Genomic DNA, 19,059 nt, shown 5'->3' with positions numbered 1-19,059 from the left:
AAACATAGGCAAAATAGGAAATAGAAAAATGACGTTATGTGTAGTTGAATTCCCTTGGTTATATATATATTATTTTTTTTTCCAAATATTTCAATTGAGAGTCTAAAAACAAAGAACATATCCTGAATTGGCAGTATTGCAATATCTTTGGAGAACAAAAAGAATTTCCTGTTAACCACACAAAATTTAATTGAAAGATAAAGCTTCGTGGGTAGAATTGCACTTTAAACATGTAAATACATGGGCGATCACCATATTTACATCCTTTGTTTTTAAATAAACTGTATCACTTGTCTTCTCCAAAAGAAGGTTAAATAAAATTATTTGTAACAATAGCCACGAGTTTTCTCCGAATTTCATAACTGTCTGAAATATATTCAAATTATTTGTATTATAAAAGTTTTGTTTTATCTTACATTTCGTATTTACATCTCTCAGAATACACAATTACGTTGATTCAATGCGTAATCAAAACGTGATCAACAGTACTAAATAAAAATACAAGGCAACCAAACCTCAAGATTGAGCCATGAGCTACCAATGCACTGCCTTCCCATCCTTCCTCCAAATAGCTGCTGTTGTGATTGTTATTCACGTGATTCAATTGCCTGCATGTGCACAAAACTTTTGTCTCCTCACGTTCTGGCAATAATGCTTTGTTTTTATTGGCAATATTTTTTATCGCATTTACAGTTTCTTGATCTTTACTTAATATGCTTCTTGCTTTTTCCTCCCCTTCACTTTCTGTCCTTTCCGGATTTGCGTAATCACAAGAGTATAAAATATTATCTACTGTAGTCCCATGCTCACTGTAGTTTAGCAATTCGTAACGATTAGTAGTCTGAAAAAAAAAGATAATTAAAATAATGTGATAAATATTGAACGGGAAAAGTGTTCGTTTTAATGTTTACTTATGGGTATCAAGTGAATACAAAATCACGTACGGAATCGGGATTGCCCGGTGTTCATTCCAATATACCTGATGGAAGTTAGAGGAAAATACTTTCTTATTATTTTTACATCGTTGCCTAGTATTATACCTTGAGCGTTTAAATATTATAACGAAATATTTTAAGGCGATAGTGAAATGTTGAAGTGACTCATCAGGGATGTTGACAATACAGAGTAGCATATTCAATCTATCAATAATTACCAATTAGGTATACATCTTAAATTAGTCGAAAGCAAAATTTTCATGAAATGTTTGTGCTAAATGAAATATTATTATAATTATAAGTCCAAAGATACAAATAATGCATAAAATGATATTAAAATTTAATATTAAGTATAATTGTACACGTCAGTTTGTTAAACAAAAAACATTGCATTGCATACTAAATGAATAAATGGATTTTGAATATGTTGATAAGAGTGCTATTAGATTGTTTACAGAAAAAAACTTTTGTAGATGTACAATTTACCAAGTAGTATGTGAGTGTACAATGGTTAGGTGTATTACCTCATCGTAAAAAATGACAGCATGTTTAGATGACGTGCATTGGCAGTTTCCATACTTGGATAATAATAAATCACAGTCAGCTCCATTTCCAATGCTGAGTGTTCTACTTGTCATGAATGTCGGGGTTCCTGGCTTTCGACTCAGTGGAAACACCACAGCTCTTGCTCTAGATTGGCAATGAACAGACATATAATCGTCTCCCATCGGATTCAATATCTGTTCTAATCTCTGTTGAGCTAAAGCTTCTAAGACTGGTCTCTCCAGTAGCTGTACTCCCTCTTTGACAGAGTGTTGGCTTATATTTTTCGAATACCTAATTGAACTATCTATTATATCTGTATCATCTGTACTTCTTTGATTAACTCTGCTTTTTTCCTGCTTACTTTCTAGATTGCTTTCTACGTCCGACATAACATCACCATTATTAACTGGTTCATTATGTGATTTTTCTGATCTGTACGTTTCCGTCGGATGCATTGTTGGCTGAATTACATCATTCATTCTATACAAATTACTTGGTTCAATTTCTGGTGGATTCGCATAGTGATATTTTACCGCAGTTGGCACTTGAACCCTGGTTTTTCCATTGAGTTTGACTTTAACCCTGAAGGGTGGATTAGTTGCTCGGGCTTTTCGAAGAAATTCCAATTTTACAGATTGTTGATCCAGCCGCTTAGATGCATACTTATCCCACAATTTAAGGCGCTCTGTAGCACCACATGATGGCAGTAAATTTTGGTCTATAAAATGGTTCGGATGATTGGGACACATCCAACGTCCTTTTGGAAATGCTGTAAGAGGAGGATCCAGGCAATCCTGGTGAAAATATAGTGGGCAGTAATCGCAAACTATCAATGGCGCTTTCCGACAACTTTTCCCGCATTCAAAGCATAAACGAGCTGGCAGGGGCACCATCAACCCATTATCCAAGCAGTGACTCTTCCCTAATAAAAGAAATGAGATATAAAATAGATTTTTAAATACGATAATTTGTAGTACTAGACTGGGTGTAACAAAAGATTTTCTGTATTTACTTTTACGTTAGTAAGATAAGTTGTCTGTGGAGAACAATTTGGGCTTTACCCATTGGTTTTAAAGTAAATAAATAAATACATAAAGATATAAATAGTAATGTCTGTTTAATATTTTCAGTCACAATATTTTGTTTCCAAATTTTGAGTCAATATAATGTCCAAACAAGTATCCAGGAAGCTTTGTTGTAGGGCAATTATTTGCTACAGATTTTTGTCAGGTAAAGTCACTTGGAGATAAAAGAATTTTACCACTTGGAAAATGATAGCATTATTAAAGGAACAGCATAGTTTGTTAATACGAATAAAAGCATTTAATAGCTGAAACTTGCCATTGTTTGTACAAGAGTTTTGCTGCCTTCCTTTTTTACCAGCTGAAGGATTTATTTTGTCTGTTCCAGGGAATGTGATTGGGATTTGCAATTCTCGTGGAAGTTCAAATTCTCTTGGATTCAGGAGGGAAGCAGCCAATGCTAGGGTTTCCAAGGCTGATTTTCGCCGTTTCCTTTTACCAGCACTACTATCTTTCTTAGTAACATCCGCACAACGGCAGGCATGACACATCCATTCTCCGTTTGGGATATCCCTTGCGTCCAACGGAGGGTCGCTACAAATAACAGAAGTACTCACAAGGTGAAGTAGAAAATTCGAACAACAGGGTAATGTTAAACTTAGTACAGTTATAGTCATTCCGTTGTTCGCATTGCAAACTTGACTGCAAATTGTGTGACAACAGATATCTTAGGACACTCACTGACATTGGAGATGGAACGAAGCTGGACATTTGTCACAGCATATGAGCTCTCCTCCATCGCGACAAGCGTCACAAGAGTCTCGATTGTGACCTCGGCCGGGTCGCTTGAAGTATGGATGAGTTTTTTCATCTTTATCTTTCTTCGTTTTTGTTGTTTTTGATTCCTCTGATACGGGGGGCGCTATCAGAGCTTGGATTTGCTGTAGAAGTAGAAACACGCTAATTGAACAACTGCGAAGATTATAATTTACAATTTCAAAAAACCGTTGAGATAGTTTAGGGTTATGTTACTCACTGGCATGAGCCCGCCGGCTGTGCCCAGGTCGTATTCGACGGTACTCATTTTACCGTCGAACTATGTCCAAGGATTGTTTAAACGACTCGAAATAGGGTTGAATAGAGTTTCAAATAAACAACACCAAACAAACGCTATTTCGATCATCGGCAACCATTGATGTTTAACCTTTGCCGCTGTCACCTTATACCATGATGTTCGACCCACAGGTCGAACCGCAACACGGTTCTAGCTGTCTCGTTGTTTTCCAGTTTTTTCCTGAGCATTTTTGATTGACTGAAGGCCTAGCAATGAAATCAGGATAATAAATCGAGCGCACGGCGACCTCGTTTATCGATCACCATTGTACAATTTAAACAAAATATTTTTTGCATATACATACATACTTCATATTAATAGTTACACCTGACATGAGCGAATCAATAAGTACAGATGTATTTAGAATATCGGACACTGTCAGTATTTCTGTTCTCGCTCGAAATTCTCCCATCGGATTTGCATTCGCGCGGCGCCAGTCGCTTTTGGGCAGCGCAACGGAAAGGACGTACTTCGACGCTACGAAATCCAGATCGAATTGATCACTGTATCTTGACCAAACTTACATCCGATAAAATCGTAGACGTGTGGTCAAAGGAAAGAACGAGTGAGTGAAATTAGAATAGTCTGTAAGCGATGAAGGTGAGTTTCATGTCATGTGAAACTTTAGTTTTCTTCGTCGGACTTATCTCTATATGGGAAGTTGTTCTTTTTTTCTTACTATCTCATTTTCGGTGAAATGTTGTATTGCTTTCTGCTCTTCGATTGTTTGGGCAGTTGTCACCAGTTGGTTGTAAATTTGAAAGAATCTTCGAATCCGTACAAATTTTAACGGTCAGCGCCGTGCTACCAGCGCTGAATCGATAAAATGAACGCGAGTCGAAAAGGCTGGGGAAATTAATTTCTTTTTCAAAGGTAATGTTGATCATTGACTGTTAATCGAACATCAGGTTGGTGAATTCGAATTGGAAAATTCGATGGGGTGATAACAAGCACTGATCTGTTGCGGAGTTTATGCATGTGCGTGTGAGTGTGCCTCTTTTCAACATATTCGTTCATTCGCGGGTCCGTTCAGGGAATCTGGCTAGGGGTAGGAAAGTTGCGATTTACCGCGATATTATTAACTTTTGTAATCCATAACGTTAAGTGGTCTCAGAGATTCATCTTCTTAAAGACTTAAAGGACTCGGTATAAAAGTTTTCAGACCATTTCGACTAATGAGTTTAACAAAACCTCATCTCAGATTTTGGTTCAACAAAACGTCATCTCAAAATGTAAGTCATCGTACATCCGAAGTGATCTTCAAGGACATGCGACGTTTTCCTACGAAATTCTGAGAATATGTTTTGTTGATCCTAGCCATCAATTTGTGAGTGTTCAAATTTCAACCATGTCTAATTTTCCTTTTCTTGTCAGTAGGCAACTATTTTTCACTTTTTATTCCATTCTTTTATTAAGTCAATATCAATCGTCATTTCATTCGATTGATTTCTGTAATCAGCTGAATGGGAAAAATGCATCTCTGGGTCATCTATCACGTTCCGTAGTACGCTAGATAGTGAGAGATGTGGCGCTCGAAAACGACTACCGACCATTCCGCCACACACTATGCATGCCTTCCTACTTTTCTCGCAGATTCGATTCTCATGGGAGAACGACAATCTGGATTGCAATGTGTTGGATTCAAAAAGATGTAGATGTAGACTGTGTTTCTACAGGAGTTTCCGGCAAATAATAATACAACAAGGTCTTTTCGAGAGATTAATCGGTGGCTCATCTTTGCGCGTAGATTAATCACGCGTATCGGATGCGCCTTTTGTACGACGATTTTTCATACGGTATAATATAAAAAAGTAAAGAACTCTTGATGTTTTGAGCCTTCAGTTCTTCAGTGAATTTAGTAACAAACAATGAAGTGCTCAAGTTTGACCGCGTTTTTTGCGCGCTGATATCATACTTTTTGGTTCTGAGAAAAAGCGGAGCATGTCCAAGCCGCGCACGACGCGTGGGGACCAAAGTCGTGGGCTGTATAGTAAGTAAAGGATGTTGTACAAGCGTTCAATGAATGTTGTAAGTATTTATATAATATTTTTAAGGATTACAATAATTTTTTCCTCTCCTTGTCAGTGCATTCATATAGGTGTAACTGTCACTCTGCTGATTGTATTATTTTTAGTAGCAACTGTCCTTTTTCTCTACTTCACTAGTGCTTTGCAAATGATTAATTGTTTCAAACACATATTCTTTGGTTGCAGTCAATATAATTTGCCTCATACTATGGAATTGAATATTTTTTGTTTAGATATGTGTTCTTTTTATTCTTATGTGTATCCAATTATCCTAATTTCTCATTTTCTCAGAAAAACAAACATCTCTCGGCTCAACAAATAAGACTATTATCTCTGTATTATTCACGGTTTTCGTGATGGTAAGTGAGTCCTTTTACCGGTGTGCCTTCATCATCGAAAAATTATTATATAGACTAGCTCCGGGTACAACGCACGTAAGCAAGCTAGTGATTGGAAGGTTCGGAAGCTAACCGCTACCCGTAGCAGCACTATTCGAACTAGAGAGAAGGATATTGAAGCTAGCTTCAAAAGTAAAACACCAGCTAGTGCGATTGAGTACTGTTTTCGCTGTTGGTTGTGAGAAGACTGGAAAATCGTCGACAACTTCAATTAGGTAGTGAGTCTTGAGCGATAAGTGACCATGAGGATCCAGTTGTCTGTGGTCCGGATTTATGGTTAGGATAGTCGCAGGATTGCGTAGTTGATTTTTACAAAAAAGAAAATGAGTACTTCCCAAAAGGTGTCAAAAAGTAAGAAACACAAAAAGGGTGGAAAACGAGAAGACTTCGATGATAACGATGATGCGGGGCAGATAACGGAAAAAATATCCGAATTGAGCGTGAAAGAGCCAGTCCAAAAGTCTGGTCAAAAAACGCATGGTGCCCAGATGGTTTCTAAGGGTAAGAAAAATAAGAAAAATTCGAAGAAGGGGGACTTTTTTGACGATGAGAATTCCGGAGATGAGGCTGAAAAGAACGAATTATACGTTGAAGATTCGGACGCGGATCGAAACGAAAAAATTCACGCTGCCCAGCTGGTTCGAAAGGGCAAAAAGAATAAGAAGAACGCTAAAAAAGGTCACTTATTCGACGATGAAAACTCTGCTGAAGAAGCGGAGATTTCCGAACTTGCCGTCAAAGACTCTGATGATGAACAGGTAGAAAAAAATGTTGCCACTCCGATGACCCGAAAAGGTAAGAAGAACAAAAAGAATAAAAAAACGGATTTCTTTGACACCGATAATTCAGGGGATGAAATTAAAGAAATCGCACGACTGAGCGATGAGGGATCAGAGGCGGAGTCGACCAGCAAAGCAAGTTCTGTCCAATCAAAGCATAAGGGTAAGAAAAATAAAAAGAATGCTAAGAAAGACGAGCGCTTTGAAGATGAAGAAGTCAAGAACAAGTTAGAAGATTTATCCGATGAGCTAGGCTCCGAAGATCCAGATGAGGATGGTGAAAAGGTATATACTGCTCAGATGGTGCGAAAGGGTAAGAAAAATAAGAAGAATAGCAAAAAGCCAGAGTTTGTCACAGATATAAGTGACGATAAGCTGATGGAGGAACTGCCTGAAGTAACCATTGATAAACCCGTGGTAAAGTTGACCCATAAGGAAAAAAAGAAATTGAAGAAACAACAAGAATATGAAGCTACTGTTGAACTTATGACAAAGAAAGGTGGCCAAGGACACAGCGAATTAGAATCCAATTTTACCGTATCGCAGAGTATAAATCAAAGCAGAGGCCAACAGCAGCTAGATAATGCAGTCGATATCAAAGTTGAGAATTTCAGCATCGCCGCCAAAGGAAAAGATCTTTTTACTAATGCTAGTCTCTTAATTGCTCAAGGAAGAAGATACGGTCTTGTCGGACCTAATGGGTAAGCATATATTTGTCTATTTTGAACAAAGCGTTTCATATGGATCACTTGACGACCATGCCATTTTTTGTATTGAATTTTATATTGATACATAAGTAAGTGCCTGTGTCTGGAAGATGCGAAATTTTTATACAAGAAGCTTTAGCCATTCCTAACTAACTTTCTGCTTTTAGACATGGTAAGACAACACTGCTTCGCCATATAGCACAAAGAGCATTTGCCATACCACCAAACATAGATATTCTTTACTGCGAACAAGAAGTGGTCGCAGATGATACACCGGCTGTAGAAGAAGTGTTGAAAGCTGATGTAAAGCGCACAGAATTAATGGGAGAATGCAAAAAACTAGAGGAAAAAGCAGAACAGGGTGATACCAAGGTTCAGGAACGTCTTCAGGAGGTATTATACATATAATATGGTTAACTCGCATTTATTTCAAATTTTAATTACTACAGAACTTAGGTATCACTTATTACAACTTTCCGGTGATAGCTCATTTTCCTTTCTTTTGTTTCAAGGTTTATGACGAACTTAAGGCGATCGGCGCTGACTCAGCAGAACCTCGAGCACGTAGAATCTTAGCTGGTCTAGGGTTTAGTCGTGCTATGCAAGATCGAGCAACAAAAAATTTCTCCGGTGGTTGGCGAATGCGTGTTTCATTGGCTCGGGCTCTTTTTGTAGAGCCAACACTGTTGTTACTTGATGAACCGACAAATCATTTAGATCTAAACGCTGTTATTTGGTTGGATAATTATCTCCAGGCTTGGAAGAAAACTTTACTGATAGTATCTCACGACCAGAGTTTTTTGGACAATGTATGCACAGACATTATACACTTGGATCAGCAGAAATTATACTACTATAAAGGAAATTATAGTATGTTCAAAAAAATGTACGTTCAGAAGCGTAAAGAACAGATTAAGGCTTGGGAAAAGCAAGAAAAACGGTTGAGAGATTTAAAATCTTCGGGATCTAGTAAAAAACAGGCTGAGAAAAAACAGAAGGAAGCCTTAACTAGGAAACAGGAGAAAAACAAATCGAAAATACAAAAGCAAGAAGATGATAATGGACCCCAAGAATTATTGCAAAGGCCTAGGGAGTATCTAGTCAAATTTAGCTTCCCAGATCCACCGCCATTGCAGCCGCCTATCCTTGGACTGCATAGTAAACTCATCTTTCTGATACTTATACTGACATTTATGTTTAGTAGTAAATATGAATCTATCTAACATAGAATATTTTATTTCAGACGTGACGTTTGCTTATGCGGGCCAGAAACCGTTATTTATCAATGTAGATTTTGGTATAGATTTGAGCTCTCGAATAGCAATCGTTGGCCCTAACGGTGTTGGAAAGTCAACCTTTTTAAAACTTTTAACTGGAAAGCTTGAGCCGCAACAAGGAGATTTGATTAAAAATCATCGCTTGGTATGTGAAACATGAGCTTTCTTATTGAAACTGTCGGTTAGCTTGTTACTAACCACTCCTCAATTTTTAGAGGATAGGTAAATTTGATCAGCATTCTGGAGAGCACTTGACAGCCGAAGAAACGCCGTCGGAATACTTGATGAGACTCTTCGATTTGCCTTATGAAAAAGCTAGGAAACAATTGGGAACATTTGGATTAAGTTCCCACGCTCATACAATAAAGATGAAAGATCTTTCCGGTGGGCAGAAAGCGCGCGTTGCGTTAGCGGAACTCTGCCTTAATGCTCCTGATGTCGTTATTCTCGATGAACCTACGAATAATCTGGATATTGAATCAATTGATGCTTTAGCCGAGGCTATGAACGAATATAAGGGTGGTGTGATCATAGTTTCTCATGACGAACGACTCATTCGTGAGACGAGTTGTTGCCTATACGTCATTGAAGATCAACGAATCAACGAAATCGACGGCGACTTCGACGATTACAGAAAAGAGCTTTTGGAAAGCCTCGGGGAGGTTGTGAATAATCCTAGCATTGCTGCCAACGCGGCAGTCTTGCAGTGACCGTTTGCAGTTCGTAGCATTTAGATAAAAAAAAAAAAATTATTTGGATGAAGAGATTAATGTCGGTGCAGAATCTCTAGGTAACTGGGCTTAAACAATGATTCTGGACTAGCACTATCAACAAAAAAAAAAGATTGAAAATATTAGAAACGCTTCGTATTTATTCCCCCATATAAAAAATTGTGGAAACCGGAGCCATCTGCGAATCTTGTACGTATAATGAAAAACATAAACTAACGAGAAAAAATCGAAAATAAGTCCAGCATGGTCTTCCTAATTACCCATGCGAAATCCGAGTATTTTACCAATTATTAAGCGAATTATTGAACATTTGGAGCTGTGAAAGTGGATCCGGTCCTTATTTGGAAGAGTACTGAGTGATGCACAAACCTTGTGGCTTCCAGCATTGAAAAAAACTCTAATTTCTGAAGATGAAACAAAAATTCTTCGAATTAAGAACTAAAGTTTTGTTTTCATTCAGTGGGAGTTTTCTTTTTTTTTTTATTGTCGACGAAATAAATGAAATAGACAATTCATGCAAAAAAGGATCAGCATCATTGTATGCAACCAATGATTCCAGGTGCCACATGAGTTTATTCATTTCATATTGTATAGCCTTTTACACAAACGCAAGACATTTCAATCAATCGGCCTTAATGAATTTGTGTAGATAAGAATCAGGTTTGAAGAAGTATGGGACGGATAACGTGTCGCACTGTATCTATATGATAGTTAGGAATATAATAAATATTGCAATTGATCGATTGAAGAAAAGAAGAGCAAGAAAATAGTAAAATATTGAAGATTAAATTATTTTTATCAATATTGTAGACTCTTTGATATGCTGTAACTGTGGTTTTGTAAAAATTATTGGAGATTCGATTATCAGACGAGTTTTTATTGAACAAAAACCCTGTAAAGTTCCATCAGTTTCTTCCCAATAAGTGTGAATGTCGACAATAATACTGTATTGTATAAATACGAATATAATGCACATGACAATAGGGAAGGGGCTCAAGTTTTTAAATATGTATTTTCATGTAAAATAAGTTCGCTTTATAGTAATAAAATTACATCGGTGCGTTTCAGTTGTAAAGAATAAAAATAAAATTAAAAAAAAACTAATTATTACAAAACTCATCGCTTATCAGCATCACAATAATATTTGTTTTTTAGCTCTTGTAACAGAATCGCTAGGCACGCGTAAGCATTAGTAAGTCATGCCTGTGTATAGAATTTACCAAATCGTTTTTTTCCATTACAAAGATTATTAGCGTCTGTCTTCAGAGAGAGTTGAAGTATTTCGTGCGGCGGGTTCATTCTAAACCTACCGATCATAAACCACTAATGCGTGCAATAATGTTCGAGTACTGTTCTGTCGAAAATATTCGCGAAGCTAGAAATGTGTAAAGATTGTTTACGTTGCACACGATATTTCCGCATATTTGTATACCTAGATATAGCGTACTCTGCATGTTGTAGACGACATTGGTTTTACGGGAAAAGAAATGTGCCAGGAGATTTGAATGAATCCGTTGATATTCATGTAAATGTAAAATTTTGGTTTTAAAAACTGTGCGATATTTGCGTTTGATAAAAAAGTATCGTATAACTAAATAACGAAATGCTTTGAGAATGAATAAGTTTTTTCGAGTCATCTTACTTTTTTCATTAAGTTTCTTCAATTTATTTACAACATATCAACACCTACACCCAGAAAAAAATTTGTCATCTAATGCTGTACCTGTTAAAAAATTTATTTAGCCGAAGAAAATTCGTCAATCAATCATTTACTTTGGTTACTAAATTTTATTCAAGATTGATAAAAATTGAACTTCACAGCAAATAAATTGTCTTATCAGGTTCACGAACAGATAAATGTCTATTCGATTAACATGATTATTTTTCTGGGAGTAGTTTCTTAATAATAATAATAATAAAAATAATAATAATATCATAATAAGGATGATAATAATAATAATAATAATAATAATAATGCATAAAATAAGGCAAAAAATGCATGAGAACTGCAGCGAGAAGGCTGCAACAGCTAGAGAGCGTGACCAGAGATGCAGTTTACATAAAATGGAGGTTAAGTAAAACAGTACTGTTACAGACGGTTTTATCTTCTTTTGCATTTGCTTGAGCTTCGTCAGTGATGGTTGGAACTACAGTGTTCTATTTTCTGAATCCCAGCTTACGCAGAGCCTTCACATCGACTTCTCCATAGTAATCCTCACTGAAGAAATGTATTTATAAATTTAGAACGTTCCAATCAATTTCGTACTATTAGTTCTACGCACGATTTACCCGAATAATTAGCAATTAAATATAAATGTGGTTGATATTCATAAATATTACCTTAGCGGAAAGATTTCTGAGAAAGCTATAAGAAATGATGAGTATTCTCATGATCGAGTCATGATAATATTATAAGAGAGATTTATCCATCTACCTACCCTTTTATTGATATTACCTCGACTTGTATAAAATTCTAAATAGGTAATAGAAAATTGATCAGCAATATCTGGCTAATGATGATATCATTTTCAGACTTGTCATCGATGCCGGAATATTGTCAGAATATTAGCACAGAAAAAGATCCGCAGACAACAGATGAAATTAGACACGTTAGTAAAATCGAAGAACGTGCATATACAACGTCTAAAATCAAGACATTGAGGAACTACGAGAATACCTAGAATTAAAAGTTTTAATAGTGATAATAGACATTATTTAAGTAGGTATGTAGTCACAAACGAGGTAAATAGACAGGTATTACACACATTTCACATCACCACATCACTATAATAACATGCAACAAAAAAAAAATAATAAAATACAGTCAATAGAGAGGAGATTGGATAAAAAATACATATTATAGAGAGATTATGTGAACGTGTAATGGAAGCGAAACAAGAAAAATACGGTGATTAATTTTTGAGATTTTTTTATTTTGTGTTTTCTTCTTTTTATTTAAAAATACGTGAGCAGGGGTGGGTTCAGGGTTTTTTTCGGGGAGTTCTTTTTTTTCGTTCGGTTGCTGCAAGTGTACATCAATTAAGAGTTTTGTCGATGTTATTTATTACAAAAAGATTCGATGTCACGGGCCCAAGGAAATAAAAATAGAAAAATAGAAAAATAAAAAAAATAATAATAGAACGTAGTTCAGAGTGTTTCAAACCAAAATTCAAATTGTGAATATCAGTAGTAATAATTTAAGAACTGGACCCCACTCTTTCTCGAGTACTCTTTGCTCAATTTAATATTTTTACTCGTGATCGTTCAAATAAATTATTCCGTGACAGGGGCAGAGGGCCTGGCGGGGACGGAGGCGTTGGGCCTGGGTTTGCTCTGATTTGGCTTCGGGGTGTTTCGGGATTCGCCCGAGCTTTGGATTCCAGCCAAGAGTTCGCTCTTTCTGATGCTCTTCAGGTCCAAATCACCGTAGTAATCCTCACTGCAAAGCAGAACCGGAAATCGGGGAATGAAGGACATACGTGGGCATCAACTGGGATGTTAGAACGAGATTAAGCTTCGCATGCCTTTCAAAAACGTGCCAAGTATGTAAGAAAATTAACATCGCGAACTCTTGAACGGCGAGCTTTCTTACTATAAGCATATAGTAGGTTTTTTCCGCTTTCATGCAATTCGGTCCTTCGCCTCAGAGACAGAGGTATTATTCCAAGATTAATGGTTAATAGAAAGTTACGCACGTTAAGACAATTGTGTTTAGTCGAAGCTAGGCACACTATGAATTGACAATAAGTTCAGATTCAGTCGAGGGCCACGTTTAGCACCGTATTTTGATGCACGATTATTGAGAGACAGTAAACGTGCATACAAAACCGGCTACATCATTCATCGACATGCTAATTGTTCGTGCTTCAGTTTTTCGCCTAATAAACTTTAGAAGAAACGAAAAGTGTGAGAGAGAAAATAGACATCGAAGAATAAGATAACAGTTGACAAAGTATGGACGCTTTTAAAAATGCAATAAGTATACAAATACCGTGAGAGTAATTACCAGGGAGAACATAGAACTACATTCCCAAAACCACATGTATACCTTAAGACAGAAATATCACCAGTATGCGGTAGCTGAAATTTAATTTATTGCTCACCATCCGGGAACATCTTCGGGTTCTGAGCAGGCGCCGCTGCCATCGCTGTCGCCAATTTTGAATACGGTACCAATGGGACAACCATATTCCCTGGCAACACCCTCCATGCAGATGTAATACTTTCTGCAGTCTTCGGGATGAGCGTGTCTGGAGAAGCTTCCGGAAGCTCCGCTAACTTCGCCGGCAGCTGGGCAGGTGAATCCTCCAGCAACCTCTGCAATAACGGATGGGAAATAGTCCATTTAGCGTCAATGATTGATGAGCAAAAATACATGAGTGGATATTTAATTACAATGTTCGTCAATTATTCTCTCCTTATAGATTCGTGCGCATGTTTTTGTGATTCACTGATCAATAGTCCGGTCATACGCCGCAAGATTTTTGTTCGCGGTAAAATGACATTCGAATTTTGGCAATGCCATTTCAACGGCATCGCTGATATTATTGAAGTGAATGCCACGCGAACTTTTGGCCCTTTTACTCGCGGCTGACTAACAGCGGTTTTACTACTGCCGTTAACCGCTCGCCGTCCGCGTACTGCGGCTGATTAGGCACGGTTCTACTACTCCGACTGACACGCGCGTTTTCACCCATCCGGCCGACCAGCATCTCTCGCAACCGAGGCTGACCGTATAAGATTTTGCTACTACGCGGCTGATCGCTGTTTCGTTTTCTACTCGCCCGGCTGACGTGTTGTTGGATCGTACTACTCGCTGGTTTTTGGTGAATTCACGGTGTCGGGCAAACTCACGCTTTCCATCGTCGGGCGAAATTGTGAGCTGTACTTTTTTTCAGCGTTCTAATTCATCAAGGTTTAATTCTTCGAAAACGTTACGACTCGCGTGTAAAATAAAAAAAAAAAAAAACGAAAACATTGCAAGCACATGTTTTGTTCGATTAAAATTTAAACTCATCTTCTGTGAAACCGATATTATTGAAATACCGTTTTTAGAACGGTTCGAACTCTGTTCTGCGTCTATTGACCAAAGTCACAGAAATAAAGTATGTCCGGTATGATATTCTGTTCTCCAAATTTTTGCACTTCTCTATATACCGTGATTTTACTGTTTTGGGAATTTCACGGGACTTCCGATTGGGTCAAATCAACCGTGCCGTCGATGATGTATATACAAGAGGAAAAAATATCAAGTACGTTAAAAATTGTCGTCGAAACGTGTATAAGCGACATTGGAAAATATTTGTACCGTCGTTCCTACACTCGGGGACCTGGTCGGCCCACATGCAGACACGGGCTTCACGGTCGTAGGCGAGTCCAGGGCTGCACTGGTAGCGGGAAGCTTCACCGTTCCAGCAGTTCCAGAATACGTCGCATTTGTCGTCATCGCCGAAGATTCCGTAAAGGCGTGAGCAGTGCGGGGCACTGATTGCCGGTTCGAGCTGCGTCCTCTCTTCGCACTTTACGTTGTGAAGGTAGTCGCAGTTTTCGGTCAAGAATTTGCTGTCGGTCGCGTCGAAGGCGAGTCCGTTTCCGCAGGTCTTGAGTTCAGCGACTCCGTTGTCGCACTTCCAGTACTTGTCGCAGGAAATTTGGTGAGGGTAGAATCCGAAGTCGTCGGGACATTTGAAGCTCTCCTGAGCACTGCAGGCGGCTGAAAGATTTTTACTGTCAATAGATTATGAGCGAATATACGCGGACTGAGAGATCAAACGGAAAGGGTATAGTTTGCAATATTACGTAACGAACAGGATACACGGCGTCTATTTTGATCTCTGGTTTCTTTTTTCTTCCTCTTGCCCGGGCTCGAGTCGTGTGGAATATAATAACAAAATTACCGCTCGATCAGTGAATTATATACCAGCCGGTTACTGCACGGCTAAAGATGGATCAGTAAACTGCGAAGAACGGTTCTGCATGCTCGATGAATTATGCATGTATCGTCGCTTCGGATGTAAATTATTACAACGTGCCAATGGTGATTCCTGATTATGCGCGGTCCGCGAGGCTTGTAAAAACTGGGTGAAGAATCGTGCATGAAATATGTGGCAATGCGTCTCTCTCTGTCTCTCTCTTTTCATCTCTCGAATTATTATCTAACGAGCATATATGAGCGCGACTCCGAGTAGGCTGGGCCTTATGAATAACTAAATATCTTACGTAAGGTTGGCTGTACAAAGACTTTCGCCAGACACTTTCACTCTTAGGCCCGGTTCGCGATCGCGGTCTCTCAGCATCCCGTTCACTCGCAGTGCGCACCTCAGAAATGCCCACGTAGGTATTTATACCTATACGTATACCTTATACCTTATACCACTCGTGCGCATGAGTATGTACGTGTACGATATCTCCGTCTCAAAACGAAAATACCTCTGCGTATGTAACTTATGCTCGCTTTCATATTCATTATATACAAAAGTGGGATACAAATTGGGCCGAAAAGTGGGCCCGATCTCGTTTCTTATGCGGTCCAATTCCTCCCGCCTTTTACTCTTAATTTTTTAGCTACATTTAATATTGACTCATTTAACCGTGGGTTCGTCATTTTTACTCAAAGTTTCATAGAAAAACAAATTTCGAAAGTGCGACAAGGCGGTTGTTTTTCAGGCCGGTAAGTGCAGCGTTCGGCGAAACCAGTCGTTAAAAAGCTATTAGTAATGAGTGAAACACTCTTATTTGATTCTCTGTTAGCCGCGATATGCTAGAAGTAAGGTTTCTCGATTGTAAGTAAACTCGCGATTTTGTTATCTTTCTTTTTTCTTTTTTTCTTTATCTTCCTCGATTCCTTGGATTCGGTGGATTATTTTACCAACGGAATTACTTTCATTAATAAAAAATTACATTAATAAAATAATGTACCGAATTGAAGGAATAAATATATATATTTACTGCACCCTTGTCACACACTTGCCGCTGCACTGGGTCACACTGTACAGTAAAATTTGAATCTCGGACGCGCATTCGCGAATGTATTCAAATCAAATCTACGTACCGGCGAGAAGGATGGCCGCTAGCACAAAGTACGACCTCATGATGCGTTCTTGAATGTGTTAAAGTTAGGTCAAAGAAAACGTTTTTTTAATCTTGTTGTTTTTATTTTATTTTTAAATTAAAAAAAAATCACTAGCTAGTCACCAGCCCCTGGCACGAAAGACTGTGTTGGCGCCCTGTGTGTGCCCACATTTATATAAGTCATTGGTCACGTGCCTCTTCCCCCTCCATACGGCTAACGATAAGCCTCTCTCGGGCTGTCTTGGGAATTGTTGAAAGAGGGGCTCGACTGAAAATATACAATATCGAAATGCCCGGATTTGGGGGAAACCATAATGTAGCAAAAACTTCCACTATGTTTAGATGGACATATTTAAAGGCCGCTCGTTAAGGACCGCAGGACTTTTCATTCTTGTTCCATCTCATCTCGAGAGAAATGATCTTGAACCGGCCTCGGGCTTCGATATGGGCGGGTAGGCCGCGTTGGGCCTGAGAAATAGGAAAAAAAAAACACCTCAAACCCGCTGGCACAAAGCTCCGGGCTATAAAGGTGGTCCGAATGACACGGACTACAATAATTGCTGCAGGACACGGTTCCTTGGTTTTAGGGAGTCTCAAGTCCGTTTCACTACTTGCTTATTCGAGGGGCTTGTACATGTGTCCCTCGAAGCGATCTAGCACGTGTGCTTGGAGCCTTTCACAGTTGTCCAAGTTTTCAGCTGGCTTGCCTAAATTAGTTATTCGCTGGATAATGCGCCTTTGGTTCTCCTTGTGCATTTACAGCCTTTGATAAGACGCTGAAAGACTGGACTATCGGGTTATGGCGAAGGGTCTGAGCCCGTTTGGATATCTTCCCAAGATAAAGTTACGAAGAAAAGTATTTCCTTCGGTGTCTCAGGCTCCGGTCCGTTTTAACATCAGGTGGTGGGGGTGCATAGATGATATTATACGTTATGTGGCGGGTATAAAGTCGGCATGCAAAAAGGTAAAACAGGACTAGAGGAGACGAAGGCCATCCCGATCACAGTCATCGACTGACTCAGCTCCAGGCTCCCGCCCCGAGGCGGCATGCTCTAGTAAATCGAATTTCATTCGAATAAATATTCATGCCGGCCTTCCGCAATGCGCAAAGAATCTATTCCTCTCTTTCATCTACGTATATATGTATAATCCGCGCTGTGTTAGACGTCGGTTGTGAAGGTTATGCCTATTCAAATTGAAAATCAAACGGTAGTTCTATCCCTGCGCAGTGTACATGGTACCCGTATTTACGATGCTCGTACTGTGAAACATCGAAAAACCCGCATCGCCGATTACTTCATAATCGTACTTTGCTTTTTGCTGATATACAGTTAAAGATGCCCGAGATCACTGAATTATTGCAACGCATCTACTTTTCTGCACGATACGGTAGCCGTGAAAGATTATATGCGAGAGGAACATTTGGCGACAGGTTGAATCTTCAGCGAAAGGAGAAATCCGTGCAGAGAGTCCTTGAAGAACTCTACCTTCGGTGGGTATAGAATATCTGCGGATGAATCGTTCATAGTTTAAAACTACCTCCGAATAAATTGCTTGCTCGCGGCGGCGGCTACGTTGATTCTTATATCTATCATACCGGAGTCGCGGAGAGTCAAAGATTGTGTCCGATTGAGCGAAGATGATGTCTATATGTGGTAAAATTTGTCACATTGCGTGATTCCGAATAAATATTTTTAAACAAATGTGGCACCTGTTTTCGTGAACAAATTAATAAATATCTCACGCACAAGGAAGTTAAGTTTACATTCTACATACTTCCATGTGCTTACGTAGCTTGACTCATGCATACGTGGTCCAGAAGATTGGAAACAAATAACGTTTTACGGACATCGAATTGGTATATAATAATATGCTTTACATAACACACGGGCAAAGGTAAAAGAAACTTAGATAATGGGTCCAATTGGTTTTTGGCTTCATTTTTCTTATAGCGCATGATTGATTATACCTGTGTCATAATTTTTCATTTTTTCTTTTTTTTTTTTTCTTTCGTTACATACTCGTACACGTATTTCAATTTGACATGAAGTTGGTACCGTTCACTGCAAAAACGGTGATATTCTGCGAGAACAAAATTTCCTTGCCAAACAAATGGAGTGAACTCAAGACTTCTGGAATCTAGTCGGCTTCTCGATTCTCAAACCAGATAGCTCCAGAAGCATCCTAAAACGAATGAAAGAGAACGATGGGGTTCGAAACGGATTCAACAGGTAATCACAAATACTCAGATCTCAATCTACCGCTCAGTTTTGAGGTTCGCTTAATGCATATAGTTTAATCGAACGATTCCTTTCGCATTACGCAATTTGTGAAGTGAAATAAAACCAAGAAAAAAAAAAAAAAAAAACGAGAGCCAGCTTTCCGAGAATCACAGATACAACATTCTTTGCAGAGTGACTTTTTTTTCTCTCCGTCGAAGCTACACATTCTT

At 38.6% G+C, this 19,059-nt stretch overlaps 3 protein-coding genes across 5 annotated transcripts; 1 reads left to right on the top strand and 2 right to left on the bottom strand.

Annotated features, from left to right (window-relative positions):
• Positions 1-88: 88 nt before the first annotated feature.
• Positions 89-3,935, bottom strand: LOC124301341 (PHD finger protein 12). 2 transcript variants are annotated; one of them, XM_046756258.1, is made up of 6 exons: positions 3,540-3,935; positions 3,245-3,444; positions 2,823-3,097; positions 1,460-2,403; positions 516-841; positions 89-366 (listed from the first exon to the last, which is right to left on the bottom strand). In XM_046756258.1, the coding sequence occupies exons 1-6, from the start codon at positions 3,585-3,587 to the stop codon at positions 357-359; spliced, it is 1,803 nt and encodes a 600-aa protein (XP_046612214.1). In that variant the 5' UTR covers positions 3,588-3,935; the 3' UTR covers positions 89-356. The 2 variants fall into 2 exon arrangements, with proteins under 2 accessions (XP_046612214.1, XP_046612213.1); XM_046756257.1 differs by having other exon boundaries at positions 89-841.
• Positions 3,936-6,136: 2,201 nt separating this feature from the next.
• LOC124299904 (ATP-binding cassette sub-family F member 1) lies at positions 6,137-10,400 on the top strand. The gene is made up of 5 exons (XM_046753332.1): positions 6,137-7,522; positions 7,696-7,921; positions 8,041-8,686; positions 8,772-8,950; positions 9,021-10,400. The coding sequence occupies exons 1-5, from the start codon at positions 6,366-6,368 to the stop codon at positions 9,513-9,515; spliced, it is 2,703 nt and encodes a 900-aa protein (XP_046609288.1). The 5' UTR covers positions 6,137-6,365; the 3' UTR covers positions 9,516-10,400.
• A 379-nt stretch (positions 10,401-10,779) lies between these two features.
• LOC124299905 (protein obstructor-E) lies at positions 10,780-16,751 on the bottom strand. 2 transcript variants are annotated; one of them, XM_046753334.1, is made up of 4 exons: positions 16,588-16,751; positions 14,845-15,249; positions 13,640-13,853; positions 10,780-11,754 (listed from the first exon to the last, which is right to left on the bottom strand). In XM_046753334.1, the coding sequence occupies exons 1-4, from the start codon at positions 16,625-16,627 to the stop codon at positions 11,694-11,696; spliced, it is 720 nt and encodes a 239-aa protein (XP_046609290.1). In that variant the 5' UTR covers positions 16,628-16,751; the 3' UTR covers positions 10,780-11,693. The 2 variants fall into 2 exon arrangements, with proteins under 2 accessions (XP_046609290.1, XP_046609289.1); XM_046753333.1 differs by lacking the exon at positions 10,780-11,754 and adding an exon at positions 12,449-12,975 and having other exon boundaries at positions 16,588-16,750.
• Positions 16,752-19,059: the final 2,308 nt, after the last annotated feature.

The sequence above is a fragment of the Neodiprion virginianus genome, chromosome 3, assembly GCF_021901495.1.
Source record: "Neodiprion virginianus isolate iyNeoVirg1 chromosome 3, iyNeoVirg1.1, whole genome shotgun sequence".
Taxonomy (NCBI): Eukaryota; Metazoa; Arthropoda; class Insecta; order Hymenoptera; family Diprionidae; genus Neodiprion; species Neodiprion virginianus.
The sequence above is the reverse complement of the archived record's forward strand: the minus strand, read 5'-3'. Positions and strand labels throughout refer to the sequence as shown.